Consider the following 24,167-nt stretch of genomic DNA (forward strand, 5'->3'; position numbering starts at 1 on the left):
CTCTTACAACAATCTTAGATCGTTGGTCTTTCTAAGATTGTGTGGTGTGTTACGGTAGATCGTCGTTGCCGCTCCGATCTAAATCAGGGGTTTTCGCCGACTGGGATCGTTAACGACACCTGTTGAATGTGACAGGCAGCCAATCAGAAAGCGTGGATTCTCTTCCGTGCTTACTGAGGGGAAATTACGGAGAGGAATCCCAAACAGCTGACACGGCGCAACCGGAAGTCCAGCGGACATTGGAGATAATATGTGGAAACAATATTAATGTTTATTCAACATGCAAAGAATATAGAAATGACAAAGGGAGGAGTTTGAATGAAATTGCTACCGCAGTTGATAAACCCGGTAACTTTTCAGCTGTTCTTCGTTAAGGTGACGTAAATACTGTAGGTTCTAATGATTTTCATTCAGTCAGGACTGACACTAGCCACATGCATTGCAGGTAGATTGATTAGTGCCTGGTTTTAAAATGAGTTAACTGGACTTGTAGCCATTATTTTGTGCCCATTGTTGGACACCACACGGCAGGAACGGACCCGATCGAACCGTTATACTTAGGATTTCTGTCGGCTAATGTGTGGTCTGTCAGGTTTTGAAAATGGGCCGACAGCTCTAAGATCGTGTAGTGTGCGCTGGGCTTTACTCTAAGGAAATGAGGAAGGGAGGGTCAGTGGAGAGCACTGGAGTTGAGCCTTTTTTCATTCAGTGTCATTAACAGAAAGAGAAAGGGGCCGGAAGAGACGATAATGCCGATAATTGAAATGACGTTGATAGTTTTAATTTATTGTACGATTAATTGATTTATCGTTTATCGCGACAGGCCTAGCAAACTAAGCAGCCGCTTAGGGTCCCAGGGCCACTAAGGGGCCCTCTCAGTGGAGCTGATTTTATTTTTCTTTAGTAATGATTTGTATGTCATTATAAGAACACAATTTTATTAAGTTGTCATTTTTTTTTACAATAATATATATTTATTGTATGTAGAAGTAGAAATCATTTGTTATATGGACAAAATGAAATAATAAAGAAATTGCTCTTGGAGGGCCCCCTGGTGGCCGCGGTATGTAATGCTTCACTGGTAATATGAGCTACAATGTGCAGAGCATCCAAAAGTCCAAAGCACCGTGGAAGATAAGTTAGCAAAACAATGTTGCAAAAATAGACTTATCCATCAGGGAGAGAGAAAAGAAAGACGAAGATAGTAAAAGAGCCCAGGTAAAGGTTTGTTTTAATGTGTCTTGGTAATGTAATGTTCATCAAAAAGGTTTGTTGAGCTGCTAATAGAAACTTAGCTTAATAGTAACCTTGAGCAGTCCAGTTCAACAGCCAAAAGGTAACTAGGATCAATTGGAATGTATGTGTGATTGAATTGAAATAAATTTTTGTAAAGTGCCTTGAGTTTAGTTTAGTTGTATATATTGTTATTATTATTATTGTGTGTTTGCTTATTTATACTGTATATATTTGACCTTTTGCACGGGAGCTGCAATGGAAATTTCGTTGAATTCTGTTCAATGACAATAAATGCTATCTATCTATCTATCTATCTATCTTGAGATCGCACGTTGTGAATTAGTGATATATAAATAAACTGAATTGAATTGAACAGTTTGTCTGTTAGATGCTGGAGGGAGATGTGGCCTTAACTAAAGAGAGAAGAAAATTAACATAAGAAAAACTGCTTCAGTGAACATGAAGTACCAAAGAACAAGTCCATCATTACTGAGATCATGGCCATGAACACCAGGAGCCAGTGCTACAGAGCAGGATCAGCAGCTTACAGGCGGAACTTCAGGTTCAGTGTTGAACAAAGCTGCTTCAGTTCCTACCTGGGTTTGACTCCTTGCTAATCTATGCTGGAAACCCAACCAGAGGAGCAGGTTTAGAGATTTTAGGTCAAATCTCTAAACCTAGAGTTTGACCTAAAACCATGAAAAAACTGCCTCTAAACTAATCTCTGCACACAGAGAGAAAACGGAAGAAGAGCCAGCCATGTGTGAACTTCTTTCACTAGAGAAACCTGGCTAGTGAGGCGAAAGCAGACGGCTCCATCCTCTCCATTCCGCTTTATATTATATCTCGTGATGCACCAGTAGGAACATTTGTTCCGGTATTGATATCCAATATTAACATAGTTATTGCTGATAACTGATATATATTTATACTTCCCTACTATTTCAACACCATGAAAAAACAAGCACACAGCTGACATCTCTTTCAACTAAACACCTCCCACTTCAGAGCTGCATCACCGTCACCATCACTTCCCAAACAGACTCCACATGGCCAATCATGCAGCAGGGTTACAGAATCAGAGGGGCGAGTCCTACCAGAAGAACCTGTAGGATTTCGAACAGCGTTCGACTCTGCATCACATTCAGTGCTCTAAAAACAAGCAGACTTGTCAAGTGTTATCCTCAGCAAGTTGCTGTCAGTATCCTCCAGTGATCAACTCAATGCTCAGATGAGACAGGAAGTGGAGGATGATACAATGTCTCATCTCTACACAGAAGCAGGCAGGGCTGCAGCAGCTGCTGCCTTTGCTCTTTAATGTGTCACACACTTAATGGAATTCTCTGTTAATGTTAATGGATTGATTTCTGCTAAAGACAGACCAGACATGTTGGACCTACTTCACAGTTTTTACAACCAAAAAAAGAAACAAAAATTGCTCTTCGTTATTCTATAAGATAGTATTAAACTTGACCCAGTTCTGCTTATGTTTCTGCAGGGGAGCTGAAGTTCTTTATTTTTCTAAAGCCTGGTAAAACCTTAAAGGTTGTACAGCCATTGTCAGGAGCAGAGCTCATCACCTGTTGAAGGTGTGATCATTAGCACAGTATGCTGTTTAGGCAGCGCCTCATTAATGTTTGTGAGACGTGACACAGCCTGGTTGACACTTCTATAAGAATATTTACTGAAGTTAACATTTCAAATGAGCCTTACATTGTCTTTCTCTGTGGCTCATTAAAACAGTCTGATTCTTTGATTATTTACAAGATTCAAATCTGCTCAGTAGAAAAGCTATTGGTGTGATGTGTGTTTGTACAGTATGCTTTAAATGGAGAAGATTCAGACATCCATGTCATGTTTACACCACCTCAGGTTCTGATCAACTACTTGTCCTTCCTGATGGTTAAATTGCATTGATATGAACATTTCTTGTGGCAGATTTACAATATTCACAAATAATTAAAAGGTAACCAAGCAAAGAAGCATAGTCACACACATCCGCTCACTAACTGCATTACTTAGTAGACCTCCCAAACACACACACACACAGATCCAGATATACCTGATCAAGATGCACAATGTGCAAAGCTAACTTGTTTGACCTTAAAGGGTCAACTTCCTTGCAATATCGAAACACACACACTAAAGGCCTGCTGATGCCACCTCAGTGACACACATTACACACACACACACTACGACAGCCACACATTCACTCTATCCAGCCTATGCTCAGAAAAAGAACAGCTCCTCAGTAACAAGGCGGGATTCAAAGAAGCCCTGGCATGATGGCACAGAATGAACATGGTGTCAGTCACTCAGTGTGTGTTACTTGTGTGTGTACTAACTTTTGTTCTTACGAAGCAGAGTAGAGGTGATCCAAGGCTCCGATTGGACCATCCTGCATGAAGGTACAGTCTTGTCGTCCACTGATGATGACGTGACAACCATGGGAAAGCTTGGCAAATGTTCAATCCAGATGAGAAATACTGTCAGCGGAAATGCTCTGACAGACAGACAGACAGACAGGCAGGCAGGACTTGGAGGGCAGAGTCAGTCTTCCAATCCCAGAGTTCACTTCAACACTTCACATCCAACTAAACATCTCAAGTTTGAAATGGTGGGAAACTGTCCAACCAGTCCAAAGGCACCTTCTTCTCTGGCTTGTTTTTCTCCTCTCCTGGTTTGCTTGTGACTTATTTCTAAGGCAACCAACAGGTGTACAGGCAGCTTGTCTCTCTGAAGTAAAAATATAAAGGATGTAATCTCTGCTTTACGTGGATTTACACTATAGATATAGATCTCTCACTCTACATATATATTGTTTCTCTGTGGATTTGGGAACTATAGGGAAATAAAATATTTGGCTTATAGGTTTAGCTTTTTGTGGTGGAGTCGGCAGTTTCATGCATTCTGTCTGCAGGCTGGAGCTTCCAGATCGCTGGTGTCTATCAGGTAGTCAGGAAAACAAAGTTCTGCTATTCTAGCGTGATTAAGAATTAGAGCAAACAAGGTATGAAGGCATAGTCTTTAGTTGCTTCTGATATGTTCGTTTAGTCCAGGTTAGCACACAGCATAGTTCTTTTTTAACTTTATTTTTGTTTCAATCCAGAGGAGGCATTATGTGTCCGTGAAGCCTTAGGCTACAGAATAAAACTTTCCTAGAACTCTCAAATTACCAAGGCTACATGGTCACTAGGTTTCCACAGAAAAACAGACCAATGGTAGAAATTTGGGATACATTTTTGCAGTTTTTTTCTTTTAAGACATTGACTTGCTTTAGGTTCGGCTAGTGCTATCCAGGCTTGCCCTGCATTTTGCCAGACGGGCTGAGCGAGCAAGTGCAATAGGTTTTGGAAGAGAAAAGGGTAAGGGGGAGTCAGGTTTCCTGCTGCCTGCTTTTACCCCATCCCTTACCCTAAAAATAGCTCTGATTACTGGGACTTTCTGGGAGACTAGTCACTGGACAGAGCTGTTACCGATTGGATTAATCCGCTGACCCAAACAGCCCTGCGGTGCTGCTTCCACAAATCCCGCTTCAACAGAGCTCCGTGTGGGTGTGTGTGTGCGTGTGTGTCAGTTCACTCAGATCTCATTCACACATTCAAACTCTGCGCCAAAACCCAGAAATAATGTAGTCTCCAAAACTGCACAGAAGGTTGCTGTGAACGACGGTTGCATAAACAAAGCAAACCGATGCAACTTGTTGCTGATACAGAGAAAGGTCGAAAAGTTCACGATCCCCACGAAAGACGTGTCGCACACAGTACTCCTGTTCCTGGATAGATGAGCGACCAGAGATCGGGAGTCAAAAGTTGAATTCCAGAATACTGGTTTGTGCCATAATGTTCCGCTGCGCCGCTACTTTCAGTTCACCAAAAAAAGAAAAAAAAAAAAGAAAAGAAGAAGAAAAAAGATCACACAAATCCACAAGAAACTCACGATTTGAGGTAATCACGCGCATGTAAATTCACAAAGAAATGTCAGAGCTGCCTTAAGGGGGACAAAAGAAACCAAATCCGGACTTCCTGAGCTTTCTGTCCAGCGCGTCAGGGAGCCTCTTCATGGGCCTCCTCCTGTCAAAACCCGCGGTCTTCCTCGCACTCAGTGCCCGCACATGTCTGTATTTCTCCGAACCGGAGGCGGTTAGTTTATTCCCTCGAGGTGGAAACCATCACAGGGGCGATTTGGAGTCATGCTTCTCGCCCGTTTCCCATACCCTGCTCCGCTGTAGTCGGAATCTGCGCTCCTCTGCCATCCGGCTCCCCCACCCTGCTAAAGGACTGAACCACTGGCCGCAGCAGGGGTCGGAGCGCCGCTACATGAAGCAGCTTCACTGAACACTCATGTCACATCGAGGAGCACAGACACCAAAGAAAAAGTAACGATATTAACAAAATGATCACACAAAACTGAATACTAATGCTAATCGGAGGAAATGAAGCGACATGGACACCGAAGCTAAGGGGAGGTCTGGCCCCATCTGGCTGCAGTAGTCCGCTCCAAGCAAACCTCTCCCGTTCTCTCCATTTATAGTAACAGCGGGATAAATATACTGGAACTTTATATACAAGCTTGCATAGATGACCTCTTTCCTCACACTCTAAACAATCATCAAACCGTCTCAGTATTCGGTTAGAGTCTGCAAACGATGATTTGGTCTGAATATTCTGTATTGCTGTAGTCTGGAGAGTTTTCTCTTTGTTTAAAATAGACACATTAAAAAGTTTTGAATTGCAAATGCGTTGTTGCCCGCTGTGTATGAATGCTTCTGTAACCTGAACCTTCCGCCCCCCTCTTGCAAACACATGTATGTTACAGAGACTGACGTCTTTATGTTAATCCTTCTCAAAAGGACCAATGCTAGCCAAAACAGACAAGCAAAATAAATTGTTGCGTCCACGTGACCAACAGCGTTTCACTTTGTGTAGTTTTTCAAAGGACTTTAAACTTCCATGTACTCGGTTAGATACAGCCTCTACCTTCAATCACCACGCATCCTCCCATGGCCCTGTTGCTACCCGGCGGTAAGGCAACTCCTGCCCAATTGGCTGCAAACAGTCCCATCCCTTACTGTAATTGGGTAATGGCAAGGTTTGTGGGAGGAGCTCTTAGCTCAGTTCTCCATGTCTGTTTTAACGGCGCGAGTCAGGAGCGACGCGGAAATAGTTTGAAGATGTTAGGTAGAAATGGAAAGAAGGACGTGGAGACAGAGCGGGTGGGGCTGGAGATTGAGCCAGCGAGTGGGAGAGAGCAAGGAAAAAAGCTTCCTCAAGCACATGCTCCTAAGTGACTCTACAGCTCAGATGTTTGACTTCTCCTCGCCAACCAGCCAAAGCTAGTTGTTACTGTTGCTATCCGAGCATTCCATCTAAATCAGGCACAATGCTGCCTGGGAACAGCTCAGCGGTGTCATAAACCAGCTGACAACTCCTTAAAGGAACACTCACCCTCAACTGCAACTCAGTATGCGCTCAAACAAATACCTGACAGTGAGAACCAGCCTTGCTTTTCTCAGGAATGTGCCGTTGATCAACAAATTTATTAAGTTAATTTATTTCTTATCATACTCTACTGTGAAAAATAATTCAACCCATGACACTAAAGAAGCATTTAGCTCAGCTAAAGCTTTTTTACTGCTTTTATTTTTGAACTCAACTCTTCTCAATTATTATATAGATTGAATGTAATGTAATTGAGTAGATTGAAAGAATTGTTTTCACAGCACCCCAATCTACCAGTTAACAGTGGGTCAGTATTTAAAGCTATATATTTGTATTTTAAGTAAAATTCCAAAAATGATAGTTCTTTGGAGCTCTCATTTTTGGAATTGATAGCTCCAATTCAAAGTCATTAAGACTATGAAAACAATAGTCTTGGTGACTATTGCTTTCATTAAGGCTTTTGATTAAGCCTGTGTCACTGGATATTTTTTTATATTTATAATTAATATGTGTATTTATCCTTGGAATACATTAGTAAATATGAATGAGAAGTATTTAATAAATCAGTTCAAGTACTGCATTTACAGATAACAGTGTGATGGAGGTCTGGAAGGTTCAAGGAGGATCTAAGCAAACATGAGGTTGTCCTGTGTTCAAAGAACAGGAAGGAGTGCAACTCTCAAGTCAATCATAGGTTCTAAGATTTGTCCATTATCACTAAAGCAGAGATTAAAAAACTGGAACAAGAAGCCCTAACACCAACAGTTTCCTGTAAAGGTAGGAAACACATTCAGAAGAGGTTCTTCCTATCCACCAAATTTAGACTGGAGATGGTTTTGCAGCCTAGACTAAGTCTTGACATGAAACAATGTTCATTATGTTCCACATTTATATTTTATGTCAGCAGTCTACTTTTTGTTTTTGTCTTACATTCATTCATATGAAGTTCAATAATAAGGGATATTTGACTGATGTATTAATGTCAACATGAAGTGCATGTATGGGGTTGATATTTTACAAAATATCATTATTTTTGATAGTGTCACTCCACTTTTGGATAGGGGAGTTTTCCAACAGAATAACATTCACCAGGAACCCTGGCTGGCCAAAGGAGAGAGCAGTCAGGACCGCTCAGTCAGATTCACACTCTGTTTCAATGAAATGAGAAGAAACATTTAAATAACCACACCGTTTCACATTTGCATTAGACTCCATATATAGACTCCCAGCAGATATTTATTTTTTCTACATGCATGTATGTTACTGATGATAGAAGATTCACAGGAAACTATAGAGGAGTTTTCCCCAAAATAGGTAAACACTGCAGCTGTTATTCAGAAAACAGCTTTCAAAGAAACCACAAAACTTTAATGTCAATTAAATACCAACTGTAACAGACTGAAAGAGACAAATATAAACTTAGATTGAAATGTAAATGGATTTTTGCATAAATAAACAAATTAACCTGAAAAGGCTTCCAGGAGCTGCAACCCACAGTGCAGTGCTGCCCAGTGCAGAGGCTCCTCCAGTCATTAAACCTTCAACACAATCAGCAGCAGTTTGCGCTATTTATCTTCAAACACTTTCTGTTTAACCAGATTTTGGGAGCTGTGCTTTTTTAAAGGATATATTCTCTGTCACAGTAGCTCTTTATACTAATTTAATAAAATATTTAATTTCCTTATTATTACTTATTTTTGGCTTTCTTTACAGAAAAATACAAAACATATTTTGATATCTTAGCCATGTTTTGTGGAATATTACACTATGGCTCAAATACTGAATAAAAATCAGCATTTCCCTTCATAGATTTACTGATTGGCTTCTATTAAATCACGTTCAATTGTACTAATGGCCAGACAGTGGAGATTACAACCCCAGTCGGAGGAGGCAAGCAGACTCTGAGACTCACGTGCCTTGCAGCAAAATTCCACCCGGCAACTACACACTGTACCATGGCAACAGCCCTGCCATTGGTCCCCCTTGCGTTTTCAAATGACCAATAGAATGGCCAGCCGCGGGTGATGCTTGTTGCTAGGTAAACATGATGCAGAGGAAAGATAGAGGAGCAGAATTACCATGCAACTACTGCAGGGTGCTTTCAGCAAGAAGTGGAGGAACACTTCACACACGGAGATAACCTTCTCTTTCTCAGCACTTGGTGGTGCCACAGAGCCGAAAGCAAGAGCAAAGAATGACGCAGGCAAATGGAATTAAAAAAAGACTGGCCTATTGATGGTGACAGTTATAATGCCAGAAGAAAGTTACCTTAAAAAATTAGGAGGTACAATTGTACTTACTAACACACACATATATATATATACATATATATATATATATGTATATATATACACACCCCTACATATGTATGTACACATGCATACCTATATACCACACACACATATATATATATATATATATATATATATATATATATATACACACACACACACATATATATATATATACACACACACACACATATATATATATATATACACACCCCTACATATGTATGTACACATGCATACTTATATACCACACACACACATACATATATATACACACACCCCTACATATGTATGTACACATGCATACCTATATACCACACACACACATATATATATATATACACACACACCCCTACATATGTATGTACACATCCATACCTATATACCACACACACACATATATATACATATATATATATATATATATATATATATATATATATATATATATATATGTATATATATACACACCCCTACATATGTATGTACACATGCATACTTATATACCACACACACACATATATATATATATATATATGTATATATATACACACCCCTACATATGTATGTACACATGCATACCTATATACCACACACACACACACATATATATATGTATATATATATATATATATATATATATACACCCCTACATATGTATGTACACATGCATACCTATATACCACACACACACACACATATATATATATATATATATATATATACACACACACACACCCCTACATATGTATGTACACATCCATACCTATATACCACACACACACATATATATATATACATATATATATATAGCTCTGGAAAAAATGAAGAGACCACTGCACTGAACCTCATTGAAGACCTCATGGTTATTCCACCAAATATTGATTTCTGAGTTAAAACATTAGTATTGTTTAGTACAACCATCTCTAGGGTTTACAGAGAATGGTCAGAAAAAGAGAACATGTCCAGTGAGCAGCAGTTCTGTGGGCACAAATGCCTTGTTGATGCCAGAGGTCAGAGGAGAATGGCCAGACTGGTTTGAGCTGATAGAACGGCAACAGTAACTCAAATAACCACTGAATGTACAACATGTTGAGCCTTGAGGCGGATGGGCTACAGCAGCAGAAAACCACACCAGGTGCACCTCCTGTCAGCTAAGAACAGGAAACTGAGGCTACAATTCACACAGGCTCACCAAAATTGGACAACAGAAGATTGGAAAAAAGTTGCCTGGTCTGATGAGTCTTGATTTTTGCTGTGATATTCAGATGGTAGGGTCAGAATTTGGCGTCAACAACATGAAAGCATGGATCCATCCTGCCTTGTATCAATGGTTCAGGCTGGTGGTGGTGCAATGGTGTGGGGGATATTTTCCTGGCACATTTAAGGTCCATTAGTACCAATTGAGCATCGTGTCAACACCACAGCCTACCTGAGTAATCATCTCAGACTGGTTTCTTGAACACAACAATGAGTTCACTGAACTCAAATGACCTCCACAGTCACCAGATCTCAATCCAGTAGAGAACCTTTGAGATGTGGTGGAACGTGAGATTTGCATCATGGATGTACAGCTGACAAATCTGCAGCAACTGTGTGATGCTATCATGTCATTATGGACCAGACTGTGAGGAATGTTTCTAGTACCTTGTTGAATCTCTGCCATGAAGGATTAAAGGCAGTTCTGAAGGGAAAAGGGGATCCAACCCGGTACTAGCAAGGTGTACCAAAAAAGCGGCCGATATATATATATACACAGTCACTGGCCACTTTATTAGATATCAATCTTTATTGAGATTGAATACCACGGTGAGGATCCAAGTAGTTATCTGTGGACTTGAGATTAATTTTTTTTTTTTACAACTTTTGAGTCTCTTAAGAGATTTATATAGGTCCCTAAACCTTTTTCTACATGTATTCATGTGTTCTTTTTTCAGCTAAAACCTGAATTTTCTTTTTATTTCTTTTAACACAAGAGGACTCACTTAAACGGAAAGCAGTTATTTTGTTTTCTAAAGCAGTGGTCCCCAACCACCAATTGGTACCGGGCCGCGCAAGAAATAATGAACTACTTCCGGATCTTTTATTTTGGAAACTCAAACTGATGCGTCTGACGTGAAGTTCTGGTCGCAGTCATGGGAAAAATCGATCTTCTGGAGTCGCCATCTGTTTTTACAGAGGACCCGGTAAGATTTTGAGTGAAAAAGCAGATGAGGGTTGACATTGGGTAGTTTGTGTGATTTGGAAGTTGATAATGTTCCAGTAATTTTGCTAAACATTTATGGGTATACTAATGATCAATACAACAGAAATAACAGTTATCATGGAGCTCATTGCTAATGTCCCTATGGATCATGTTGTAGTTGGAGGGGATTCCAACTTGGCTCCAGATAATTGGATGAATTGATGTTGGTAAAAGTAACTCTAAATCCTATTCTTGAGGAATTTGTTAATAACATAAAATTGACAGATGTTTGGAGAATCTTACACCATGGAGTCGAACAGTTCACCTGGCACAAACCTAATGATCAAAGTAGATCATGTATTGATTATTGACTGTTATCTCGTGCAATACAGATAACAGTCTCTGTCATTGTTAAAGAAACAATGAAAGCAAACTGTCCTTTTAAATTGAACATTTTCTAATTGATCGCTGCATTATCAATTAAAAACTAAAACAGGGGTAATACTGGGAATTTCATTCAAAACTTATTACAAATTTTTAATTTGATCAATTTATTAAGGAACATATTCTAAGTATAGCAAATGACAATTTAATTGAAACATTAATTCTTAAATGGGAATACTTGAAATATAGTATTAGAAAGCATTCAATTAAATTTGGACAAGAAAGCAATTAATAGCTTATGATTGGAGTGGAATGTTCTGAGCCTAAAAGAGCAAAGAATTTAATTTCTACAGTCATCTTCAGGGACTGCTGGTATAAGTGAGCTAGTAGGGCTAAGCCCTCCCTGACATTTACAATAAAGTTGTTAAAATAAACAAATTAAAAATAACTCCCAAAAAATAACTACATTTTATAAATAATGCGTCACATTTTGTTAAATTTTCAAAAAATCTGGAGTCAAACTGTCTGGGGAAAATCCCGGGGTCTTTCCGAAGGGTTAACTTCTGACAGTCCCATTTAGCCTTACTGTCTGTCTGTCACGGCTCAGAATGATTGACAGGCGTCCAGCCACGCCCCCTCCGGGCCAGCCCGCGGTCACAGGATTCATCCAATCAGGATGGACTTTCCTCGAGCTTGATGTGTGTGGGCGTGGTTTGGCGTAGACTGAGAAGGAACGATGGCGAGCAATATCAGCATAAACCAGGTGGATTATTTAGCCTTTTTGCGTCCCAGAAAAGTCGTTGGAGTGAGTTTCTCTTTAAATAAGGTAGGCCTCATTTAAAAATATATTGTATTTCATTTCATCAGTGTGATTGTGTCCAGTGTTGGGGAATTAATGCAGGGGATTCATTTGGACAACTGCAGAGACTGTATGCAAGCTTGGTCTTTGGTATGGTTCCATGGTTGCTTTTTTATGGTTGTCTATAGCAGGTTTTATTCTTATGTTTCAAATTGGATGAGTCTCTCATTGGAATTTAAAAAAAAAGAAAAAGAAAATGATATATATATATTATCCCACCCTTCAAATATCCCTACCAGCCGCCACTGGTCATCTTTATAAATCTTCACATACAGAACTAAAGATTTCATCTTTTTTTGATGAAGTAGAAAATCTGTTATTGGTGAAAACTTTAAGGAAATCTGTGATGTAGAGCTAAGAATGTCTGAATGTGACAGTACAATAAGAAAGATGGCGCCTGACTGCGCCGGGCCAGACGGAATAACAGCTAAAGTTAGGAATGTTTCTGGGAGGATTTAAAACTTTTGTTGTTTCAGGCTATAGAAGAGTGTGTTAACAGGAAGAAACTCATGGAAACTATGAAACACGGCATAATTAAACTAATCCCAAAGGCCTGAAAAAGATTGGGAAAAAAAGGTAAATATTTTAAGGCCTATTACAATGTTGAACACAGACTACAAGATCCTTACAAAAGTTTTGGCAATAACATTAAAAAGTGGTTTACCTAAACTAATTAGACAAACACAATCTGGTTCTGGACCTTATGGACTGTAGTCAGTTAATAAAAAAAATATACTTTTATGTTGTTTTTAGATTTTCAAAAGCATTTGATTCTGTGGAACATCAATTAATTGTTAACTCATTGAGATACTTTGGATTTGGAAATAGGTTTCTTGATTTGATTATTATGTTAAATACCAATACTAACAGCTGTATTTCTCTAGCAGAGTATCTTGTTGCCTCTCTTATTTATTATAGTCACGGAATTACTAGCAATAACAATTAAAAAAGCTAATATCAAAGAATTGGAAATAAATAATAGTCGTAAGCCAATTCGTAGACTGTACAACCCTCTTATTAAAATATAAAGGACAAATTCCTTTAACTCTAAAGGAAACAGAGTTGTTCTCTCAAACCTCAGGGCTGCAGCTGAATATAAATAAATGTGAAATTATGAACATTCACAACTGTTCTGAATCTTCAATTTCCAATATTCCAGTTAAAAATGAGACTAAGTATTCAGGAATCTGAATTACTAAAGATACTAATGAAAGAAAAAAACTACAGCACAATATTAAGTGTAGAAAGATTTTGAACAATTTGCTTCAAACAGACTTGATGTTGTTTGGTAGAAAATTATCAACAAAAACTGAATCTTTATCCAGGCTGACATATCCTGCATATTCCTTAGCCGTCCCTCCAAATCTCATGAAACATATTAACAGAATAAATTTTAACTTTATTTGTAAAAACAACGATCATTATGTCATAAAAAGAGATTTGTTAAAAAATATTATCAGGAAGGTGGTATCAAGGCATTCGATTTTGGAATAATGAATGGAACTTTAAAAATTAGACGACTTCAGTCCCTTTAAGAAACGGAGACCTGATTTGGTTTGTAGTGCCAGAAAGTTGGAGGCTTTGAGTTGTTATTGAAATGTGATTTTGAATTATGCAAACTCCCTCTACAACTCTCTTCTCTCCATCAACAGGTTTTCTTACAGTGGAAGATAATGTTCCACTGTGGAACAACTGGGCCACACTGTGGTAGAAAATCTATATTTATGAAAGATTGGTGGAATATACAAATCTAGTCAGTTACTCATTTACTGGATAGAAATGGTGATATTCTCAATTTGGAGGAATTTAATAAGTATGGAACTAATTGTGCGATAACTTACAAGAAAGTAATACATAACATTGCTAAAGTTAAAAACAATTTATGTAATTTCTCAATTCCAAGATTGCATAAGATTCAAGTTGATTATGTAGACATTATAGACAAAAAATGCAGGAAAATATTTTTGAATCAATATTTAATAAATAACATAAACTGAGGAAGAACAATTGTTAAAATTAGGACAAATTATTTGAAATTCCCAATTCTTCAAGGAAATATAAAGAACTACATTTTCAAATAACTAATAACATATCCTGCAAAGGAGTTTATAAAAAAGAGGTTTAATTTTGAGAATTATGGTTTTTGCAAAACTCAATTGTAAACAACTAAACACTTATTTTATTAATGTAAAGAAGTACTGCATTCATAGAAACTGTTTCATAACTTTCTGTCTTCAAAAGCCATAAATGTGGATTTCTTCTCATTTCAAATTATTAAATTCGGTTTATATGTCAAAGAAAACAATTTGGAATTTCTAATCAGTGTTTTAATCATTGCAACAAAATATCATATTCATAAATGTCAATATGCAAAATGCTCCTTATCAATCACTGCTCTTAAAAATGATCTGAAAATATCTGAGCAAGATGCAGAACATAAACACAACAAACCCCTAAGAGTTTCAGATCGTAGCCCCTAACATGGCTGTGTTTTTTAAAATAAATTTGTGGTTATTTGTTTTATTTCATTATTTTTAGTATTTTGCTCAAACCTCCGTTACCCAAATTGTAACTTGTAAACAAAAGAATAAGAAATGTCATTTTTTCTGTGAGCCAGCACGCTCACACCAACAAGATATAAAAAGATTGGTTTTTTGTAATTGTTGTAATATTAAAACAAATAAACAAACCAAATGTATTCAAAAACGCTTCCAGGCGAACTTCAGCAAAGCATATTACCCACAATTCCTTGCTGCATGTGAGATTTTGATTTAAAGGGCAGAAATATGGCAATCTCTTTTGTCTTTATTGAAAATCCCAACAAAATACTAACAAGGCAAATGGTAACAAAAAAGTTTGACATGATAAACATGATAAACTGAGCAAAGAAGAGTCACACAGACTGACAGTGTGAGGAAAGTAAAACAAAAATGTTACAAATGTAAGAAGAAACTAAGCTATTACTGGTATAAAGATCAGGCATTTTTGTTGTTGCAACATTTAAGCACTTCCTTAAATAAAATTATTTCACTTAAAATAAAAATATGATTTTTATAAAGCAGCACTTGTGAATAAAAATTTAGCCAGGGTATTAAATAATTTCATTCTATCAAAACTTAGAAGCGGATTAAATTTCTTGTTCAAGATCTAGTTTTGAAAATCTTTGTAAAAACATTAATGAAGTTGCTCTTTAAAAAGATGAGTTGTCTCAAAACACCCAAGAATTGATATTTATTTTGAATGTCTTTTGTAGAAAGTTATTACAGGAAAAAATTCTTACATCATTTTGAATTTCTTAAATTTTTTGAGTGTGAAAAAGAGGTGTTTGGTTCTTATTTTCTCTAGAGATATCATGATTTTAAACAAGTGTTTTCTTCTCAGGGTACAGGGGAAGAAAACTGATGTTAGTGATCCTTATGAATTTATTACATTTTTGTCTCTATAGCCATTTATAAGCAGAGATGCCTCTTTTTGAGTAATAGGTGAATATGTAATCATACCTTTACTTAGCTGAATAATAGCATTAAATTGAATGTTAGTACATTTTAATGTGTATTTTTGATAAAACCATCATACAATAAAAAGTTGCCATTGGAAATATGGCAATATTCACAGAGGAAGTTGTTGTAAAAAAAAAAAAAAAAAACTATTTTCAAATGTAAAGTGTTGAAATCATTCTTGTTTTCAACACTTTACATGTGTAAATACACTGAATTTTTCTCTGTATTCAGCAAGTTATAACAAAACACATTTGAGCAGCCAAATATCTCCAGCAATGACTTTGGAAAGCAAGAATACCTTTACTGCACATTTAAAATCTATTTTCTGTTGAAGCTAGACTCTGTAGCAGTAAATGCCTGAGACCAGTCTGCCATTTTAGATGTTGAAATTGCATTGCAGGGGCATTCTGTTCCAAATCTCAAATTTTTGCATGCTTTGGCACAGGGTGCAGTATTGGTACCGGACCAATGAGATCAGACTGTCCTGGTGGTCCCTCAGCGGCCCCGTCCAGCCAGAACCTAAGGCTGGCTCTCTCCATAGAAGTTACACCTGGTCTGGTGTTCTATTTACCTGCGGTACCTTCCTAGAGGAGGGCATTGGCTGAGATAATGCTGCCAACAATTAAACATTGTTTTCTGACTTAAAAAATAAAGATCAACAAAAGAAGGAAACTTTGGGGGCTACCATGGTGAAACTGGCAGGACTTGTTCTCGGTAAAAGCTCCCATTCAAATTGGTTCATAGGGCTAGTCAATAAAACATTCACAATGTTTTAGAGGAACAGAAAATAACAATATTAAGCATACAGTTTAAAATGCCAATACACTGGCCTATCAGGCACTGTGTGTGGCTGGCTCTATTTAGGCTTTTTTGCAAAATAGAGAAGTGATGGCATGCAGTACGGTGAAGATGGTTTGCATTATTTTACACTTTTACTGAAACATATTTATATTTGTAAACAATACTGCAAGATGTTTTGCACATCAACATATTGATAGTTCAGTTCAATTCTGTTTATTTATAGAGAGCTTATTCACAACAAACATTTGACAGTTTATGTACAGAAAAATACACACATGGACAAAATTATTGCTACCCCTCTGTTAATGACTGAAAAACCCACAAAAGTCACTGAAAGAAATTAAAACTGTTCAAAATCAAAAATAAATAAAAAAAAATTAAAAGAGAAATCAGACAAAAGAAAAATGACTGAAACAGGCCTGAAGAAAAGATAGAAAGATAATCATAGAGCAGCTTGTTAAAAGTAATGACTATTGGAGCGTCTCCAAGCAGCTTGATGCTCTTCTGACTACAGCTGCAGAGATTATTCAGAAGTTACAGGGCCACTAGACTGTTGCTAACCTCCCTGGTTGTGGGAGGAAAACTGAAGAGAAGGATGAAATGAATGGTGACCAAAGAGCCCAGAACAACTTTCAAAGAAATTAAAGGTGAACTCCAAGGTCAAGGTACGTTAGAGTAAGATCGCATACATCAGGTTTTCCATCATTGTTTGAGCCAAAGTAAACGTCATGGCAGATGACCAAGGAGGAAAACAACGTATAAAAAAGTGAGGGTGAAATTTTCCACAATACATGTTGACAAACCACAAAGCTTCTGGGAAAATGTCCATGAGACAGATCAGACAAAACTGGAGCTTTTTGGCAAGGCACATCAGCTCTATGTTCACAGACGCAAAAATGAAGCAGATCAAGAGAAGAACAGTGTCCTCACTGTGAAACACAGAGAAGGCTCAGTTATGCTCTGGTGTGGCTTTGCTGCGTCTGGTACACGGTACCTTGAATCTGTTCAGTGTACAATGAGATCTCAAGTCTATTAATGCATTGTGGAGAGAAATGTGCTGCCTGGAGTCAGAAAGTTTGCTCTCAGTGGCAGGTCCTGGATCTTCCAACAAGATAACCACACAAAACACACAACTAAAAACACAAAAGAATGGCTGACAGCAAAACACTGGACTATTCTGGACTGGTCTTCTATGAGACCTGATCTAAATCCTGTAGAACATCCATGGAAGGAGCTGAAACATCTGGAGCAATTTGTCCACCAGGACTGGACCAGAATATCTGTGGACAGGTATGGAAGTCTCACTGCAATGTCTGATTTTTATTGAACTTTCAGTACGTTTCATTTAGTATGTTACTTTAATTACTTGTCAGTTTCAATCTAACTAAGTGACCAGAGGGGACTTTTTGTTCATTAATAGAGGAGACCAATAATTGTGTCCATGTGTACAGTCAGTTTAATACAGTCACACTGACATATTCAATGACATGCTTCCATTTTGACCCTAGTTATGAAAATACTAAAGTCAAGTTCAGTTTATATCAATTGATAAGGTTTTTATCTAAGCAAGCTCAGCTGACTGCACTGACTTTGCTGCAACTCCTCCTAAATGAACATGTGATGACAATTGAAAGTTATCACCATTGAGCAATTAATAATAATTCATTTGTATAGTACTTTCTAAAACTCAAAGACACTTTACAGGAATGAAGCAAAATTACAAACAGAACAATTAAAGGTAAAGGTAATTTTATTTATATAGCACATTTTCAGCAACAAGGCAATACATAGTTTGTTTGATGTACTTAAGTACATCAACCAAAATCAAAAAAGGAAAAAAACATTAATACACATCACTGGACATTAAAAACACATGAAAATCATAACATCATTGATAATATCAATCATACATTAAGAGTTATTCTGAAAAGTGTGTTTTAAGATATGATTTGAATGTTGATAGGTCTGTTCAGTCATTGATGTGTTTGGGGGGAGAACTCCAGAGAGTGGGAGCAACTATGGACAAGGCTCTGTCACCCAGGTCCAGTGCTCGGCTCTTAGTGGTGGAGACAGGATGTTGGCATCAGAGGAGCGGAGGCTGGGAGAAAGAGTGTGACGGACGGTGGAGCATGTTGGTGAGGTAGCATGGGGCTTAGCTATGGACGGCTTTCAAATGGATGCACTGAGACAGGGAGACAATGCGGCTTCTGGACAACTGGGGTGGTAGGCTCACAGGAGCAGGTGTGGGTGTGTTGGAGTTTATTTAGAACCTTGAATGATGACCCAAAAAGAAGGCAGTTAAAGTAGTGAAGTCTGGAGGTGATGAAGGCACACATGAGAATTTCAGCAGCCAAGAAGGGGAGTGATGGGTGGAGACGGGTAATATTTTTTAGATGAAACTTGAGGAAGCCTAAACATCCCTGATTTTATCTCAGTGAGACAGCTGATCAGGATGGAGTGAGATGCAGTTGTGATGGATTTGGTGGACATGTAGAGCTGGACATTGTTGGCATAGCAGTGGAAGTGGAGACCATGGCTGCAGATGATGGGACAGAGGGGTAACATTTACAGGATGAAGAGTAGAGAGCTGAGCCCCTAACCCTAGGAGAAACCTTGTGATAGAAGACCAGTGCAGTTATGGATGACGATGCTGGAGCAATCATTAATACTGAGCATGCATGTGATGACAGTGCAGTGGAAAACTCATTTTCAGGGAGGACACCTCCAGCAGAGCCTGGCTCAGTCTGAGGGACCATCTACTGTGAGAGGACACAATTTAAACACTCTTTATACTCTGTAAACACAGAAGGTTTATATTCTATGTTGAGGAAAAAGCAAACAGGCCGAAACTCTCAGTGGCTCATCCAGCAGAAAAACACGAGTTCAGAACGCTGCTGCAAAAAACCTCAACTGTGGGGATTAAATAAAATGTGATGGGATTACTATAACAATATTACATATTTTCTTATCAAAAGAGAGAACTGTGGTGGACATTTTTTATCTGGCATTATGACATCAACATCAGATTAAAAAAGTCATATTACCTCATAAAACATTCCACCACAGACCTCAGGTTTTCCCCAGAAAACTTGCTAAGGCCGGTGGTCAGGGTGCCAGGTTGTTCCACCAGCAGGCCACCGTGTTTTCTGTATTAAAAAATGTTGAGTTGACAGGAAGTGTAAATACTGGGTAATTATATGTTAATGGACGGCATTGTTAATGCATAAACATAGAACTATAGTCTTAAAAACAGCAAATCAAAATAAATGCAAAATTCAAAAAATGTCATTTTTTGCACATCTGTTAAATCCCAATTATCCCCCCTTTATTTTTTAAAATAAAAATAAGCAACACTTTGCCTGGCAGGTGGACAGGTAAAGCCTGGAGGCCTCCAGGCTTACAATACACTGGGAGAAACCCTGGAACTCATTACCAACTGAGATTAGAAGAAACGAGGCAGCATTTATGATAAATAAACGCAATAATTACTGAATAGTATATATAAAGGGGGGGAAAGTTCTAAAATGAATGTTTCTTTACATATTTTGTAGCATTGTATGTGGGTTTGCAAAGAGGATCCCTGGCCAGAAGCTAATGCTGTTTGGCTGGACGTGGCATGGAAAAGTTTGGGAATCCCTGGACTCAACGCAGAGCTGAAACCAGCTGCTCCATTTGAAAAAATTAGCAGATGCTAAAATATCAACTTTGCTCTGCAGGTCAGATGATGCTCCTCATTCACCCATTCATCCCCACATTCATAGACATGAAGGTTTAAGCTACTTATGCAATGTAAACATGAAATGTATGGACAACTGGTACTGGCAAAATTTGCAAACTTATTATCTTATGCAGTGTGACAAAGTAATATTTGTTTGTCTTCAAACTTATTCACTTAACTTTATCATTATTTATTTCCGATCTTATTGTTTTATTAATTTACTAATTTTTTCATTTTCTGTGTTTAACACAATATTTTTAATTATTGTCACATTTAATTTTCATATTCTTTATTTTTTAACTTACCATTTCTAATCATATATTGATTTGTTTTTTCTCTCTAATATTTTCTGTTTGTATTTTCTTCCCTCATGTTTTCTCCTACATCTCCAGATTTCTTTCTTTTCCTTGTGTTCTCTTTGCTTTTGACTCTTTCCAGGTGGTGAAGTGACAAAGGGAGAAGGGGAGTGGAAGAGACCCTGGTGAGAGGGCATTCACTCCAAGTCTACATCAAGACCCAAGGTCTAAGTTCGTTAAGTCCTTATTTATTATTTTTGGATGCAGTATTTGTCACATTAATTACTTGATGAAGCCAGCAACAGAGTATTTTTATTACCAATTTTATCAGGATCAGTCCTCCAAAGGAATGAAGGAAATTCTGAAAACAGGCTAATTTAATGCAGAATAAGTTGTTCGGCAAAGACAGAGGTCATGTGAGCAGTTCAACTATTTATGAATTGTATTTCAACAAAGTTGTTACTATGGAGAAAGACGACATACGTTTTTATGTTTTTGAGAATTGTACACAAGAAAAGAAGCTTTAATACAGGTTTGTAACTGTATCCAAGCAAACAATTTTGAGTTGTTTTCTATTTGAGTTGCATTCACTTTTGCTTTGATCACCTTAAGTCTTGAGTTTATTTTTTTAGGTTTTTGGACAAGTCACTACATCATCTTTAACAATTTTGTTGCGATTGGTTCAAACATACAGGTTGAAGGTTTAGAAGATGGTTAATATTAACTGGATAGAAAAAGTAAACACAAAGCAGGTTCTACAGTTATTTTCTAATTTTACCTAAACTTAATTAAGATCTAAATAGAACATTAGCCAAGAATTCTTCTCCTTCATTGACTTGATGTACTTCATCTGAACTTTTTATTCCCATCTTCTTTGCCTTAATGTTGGCTGATGAGGCAAAAATGCCTGACTAAATGTGTAGACTAACGGTGCGAGCATCACTACCGCCAGCATTACAGCCGTGTTTGTTTGCTAGAGGTTGGTTCTACTGGAGTTACAGTTCCACATGGGTGAATTTGACATGAGTGTCATGTCAATTGTGTCTTCAGTGCAGCTTTTGACACTGTTGACCATGACGTATTACTGAATCAACTGGAGAGTTGGGTCGGACTCTCCGGTCCAGTGCTTAACTGGTTTGAATCCTACATAAAGAACCGGGATTTCTTTGTTTCAATTGGAAACTTTTCATCAAAGAGGTCAAAGGTCACATGTGGGGTACCCCAAGGTTCAATCCTAGGGCCCCTTTTATTCAATATTTACAGTATATGCTCCCACTAGCTCAGGTTATAACAGGAAATAATATTAGCTACCATAACTATGCAGATGACACACAGCTCTACATTACGATGTCACCAGGTGACTCAGAGCCCATCCAATCACTGAACAGATGCTTAGAACAGATAAATGTGTGGATGTGCCAAAACTTTCTCCAGCTGAACAGAAACAAAACTGAAGTTATTATTTTTGGACCTAAAGAGGAACGATCTAGAGTCAATGCACAGCTTCAGTTATTACAGCTAAAAACTAGAGATCAGGCCAGAAACCTGGGAGTAGTGATGGACTCTGACCTGAACCTCCAGAGCCACATAAAGACAGTTACAAAGTCGGCCTTCTATCACCTGAAGAACATTTCCAGGATTAAAGGACTAATGTCTCAGCCAGATCTAGAGAAACTCATCCATGCATTCATCTTCAGTCGTATTGATTATTGCAACAGCGTCTTCACAGGTCTGTCCAACAAATCAATCAAACAGCTGCAGCTGATCCAGAATGCTGCTGCTCACGTTCTCACTAAAACCAGGAAGATAGAGCACATAACACCAGTTTTAAAGTCCCTCCACTGGCTCCCTGTAGCTCAAAGAATAGACTTTAAAATACTGTTGTTAGTTTATAAATCACTGAACAGCTTAGCACCACAATACATTAAAGATCTGCTGTTGTTGTATCAACCTTCCAGACCTCTCAGGTCTTCCGGTTCTGGTTCTGCTCTGCATCCCCAGAACCAGAACCAAATGAGGAGAAGCAGCTTTCAGCATCTATGCACCACAAATTTGGAACAAACTTCCAGAAAACTGTAAAACAGCTGAAACACTGACTTCTTTTAAATCTCAACTAAAAACCCACCTGTTTAGAATTGTATTTGAAATGTAATCAATTACAAATTTATTGATGGAACTTGACTTAATGATTGATTCTATATTGCATTGTGATTCTGTGTTTGTAATGATGTAAAGCACTTTGAAATGCCTTGCTGCTGAAATGTGCTATACAAATAAAATTTGATTGATTCAATCTGGTGCATTCAGGTGAGAGAAAAATCTTAAATCTTAATCTTTTTAGTCATCTTAAATGGGATAATAAAGGAGTCACTGAAGATGAATAGCAATCAGAAGAACAGTAGTACAATGTTTCTATTTTCTCTGAACATTGCCAAGAGAAACCTGTTGCAGAAATGTTTTGTGGCAACTGCAGTCTGTGTGGAATATTGCTCCTTCAGTCAGACTGAGCTCTGGCTCAAGCAGTACAGCCTCAAAATTAGATCTCATTTTCTCATACCAAATCCGATTTTAATGTACTTTTTTGGTTCTACTTTTTGCTGTTTTTCTTAAAAACTTACAAAAGACAGAAAATACTTTCAAAAACTTGCTTTTATTTCCATCATCCATTCGGGAGTTGACCTGAAGTTAAAGTTCAAATAAATACAAGCAGTAAAACAAGACGTGAGGCCCTGGGCAGACCAATATCACTCTGAACTATGGAAGCCAAAGGGAAAAAAAATCTAGATGTTTCAAACATTAAAATCTTAACTAACAGCACATTCAATTAATCAATAAAACTGATTTATCCCCAAGCACCTAGTTGTAATCTAGCACCACCATCCATCCTCAGGGTCTCCAGTCAAGACTTTTTGAGACATAGGACAACATACTCACACGCTAAAGATTTTTTAAGCTACTCAATAGTGGATACAGTAGTGGTCTGATATTTGCATATTTATCCCTATACTTTAAACACAGTAGATTAACTCTGATACAACTAAATTAGTCTGTTGTTATGGCTACAGCTTTGAAAGAGGACAGTAATGATTCTGATGACGTTGACAGATTTAATGAACAGTACTGTGACACCAGCTGAAGGATTCTTGTTCTTTCCATTGTCCCACAAAAGGTGCAACAGTCTTCTCATGTTATTAGCTGATGATCAATGCTTAATAAACCCCACCTGAACTTTATGAACAATCCATGGCAACACCTAATCTGGTGGCTAGAATTTTTGACAACACTTTATAGAAAACGTATAGGTCTGTGGTTAACTAGATCCATCAAATCTTTGTCAACTTTTGGTAGAAGTGTTATTATAGCATGGTTAAAACTTTCTGGGAGTGTGCCATATTGAAGAGCCTCCAGATATACTTCAGTTAGAACTGGAGCAAGTATATCCACAAATTTATGAGT

The 24,167-nt window shown here is 37.8% G+C and overlaps 1 protein-coding gene across 3 annotated transcripts in view; it reads right to left on the reverse strand.

The window, feature by feature from the left end:
- The window catches only part of LOC102234999 (dual specificity tyrosine-phosphorylation-regulated kinase 1B-like), a 72,016-nt gene that overhangs the window by 39,514 nt on the left and 8,335 nt on the right, over positions 1-24,167 (reverse strand). The window contains exon 1 of one of the 3 annotated variants that reach the window (XM_023330177.1): positions 3,582-5,579. The exons of the other annotated variants lie outside the window; for them this stretch is intronic. Coding sequence (XP_023185945.1) covers positions 3,582-3,684 — 103 coding nt within the window. The 5' untranslated portion in view covers positions 3,685-5,579. Of the gene's footprint in view, positions 1-3,581; positions 5,580-24,167 lie in introns of those variants that run through there. 3 annotated transcript variants of the gene reach the window in all.

Source organism: Xiphophorus maculatus, chromosome 3 (genome assembly GCF_002775205.1).
Source record: "Xiphophorus maculatus strain JP 163 A chromosome 3, X_maculatus-5.0-male, whole genome shotgun sequence".
In the NCBI taxonomy this organism is placed as follows: Eukaryota; Metazoa; Chordata; class Actinopteri; order Cyprinodontiformes; family Poeciliidae; genus Xiphophorus; species Xiphophorus maculatus.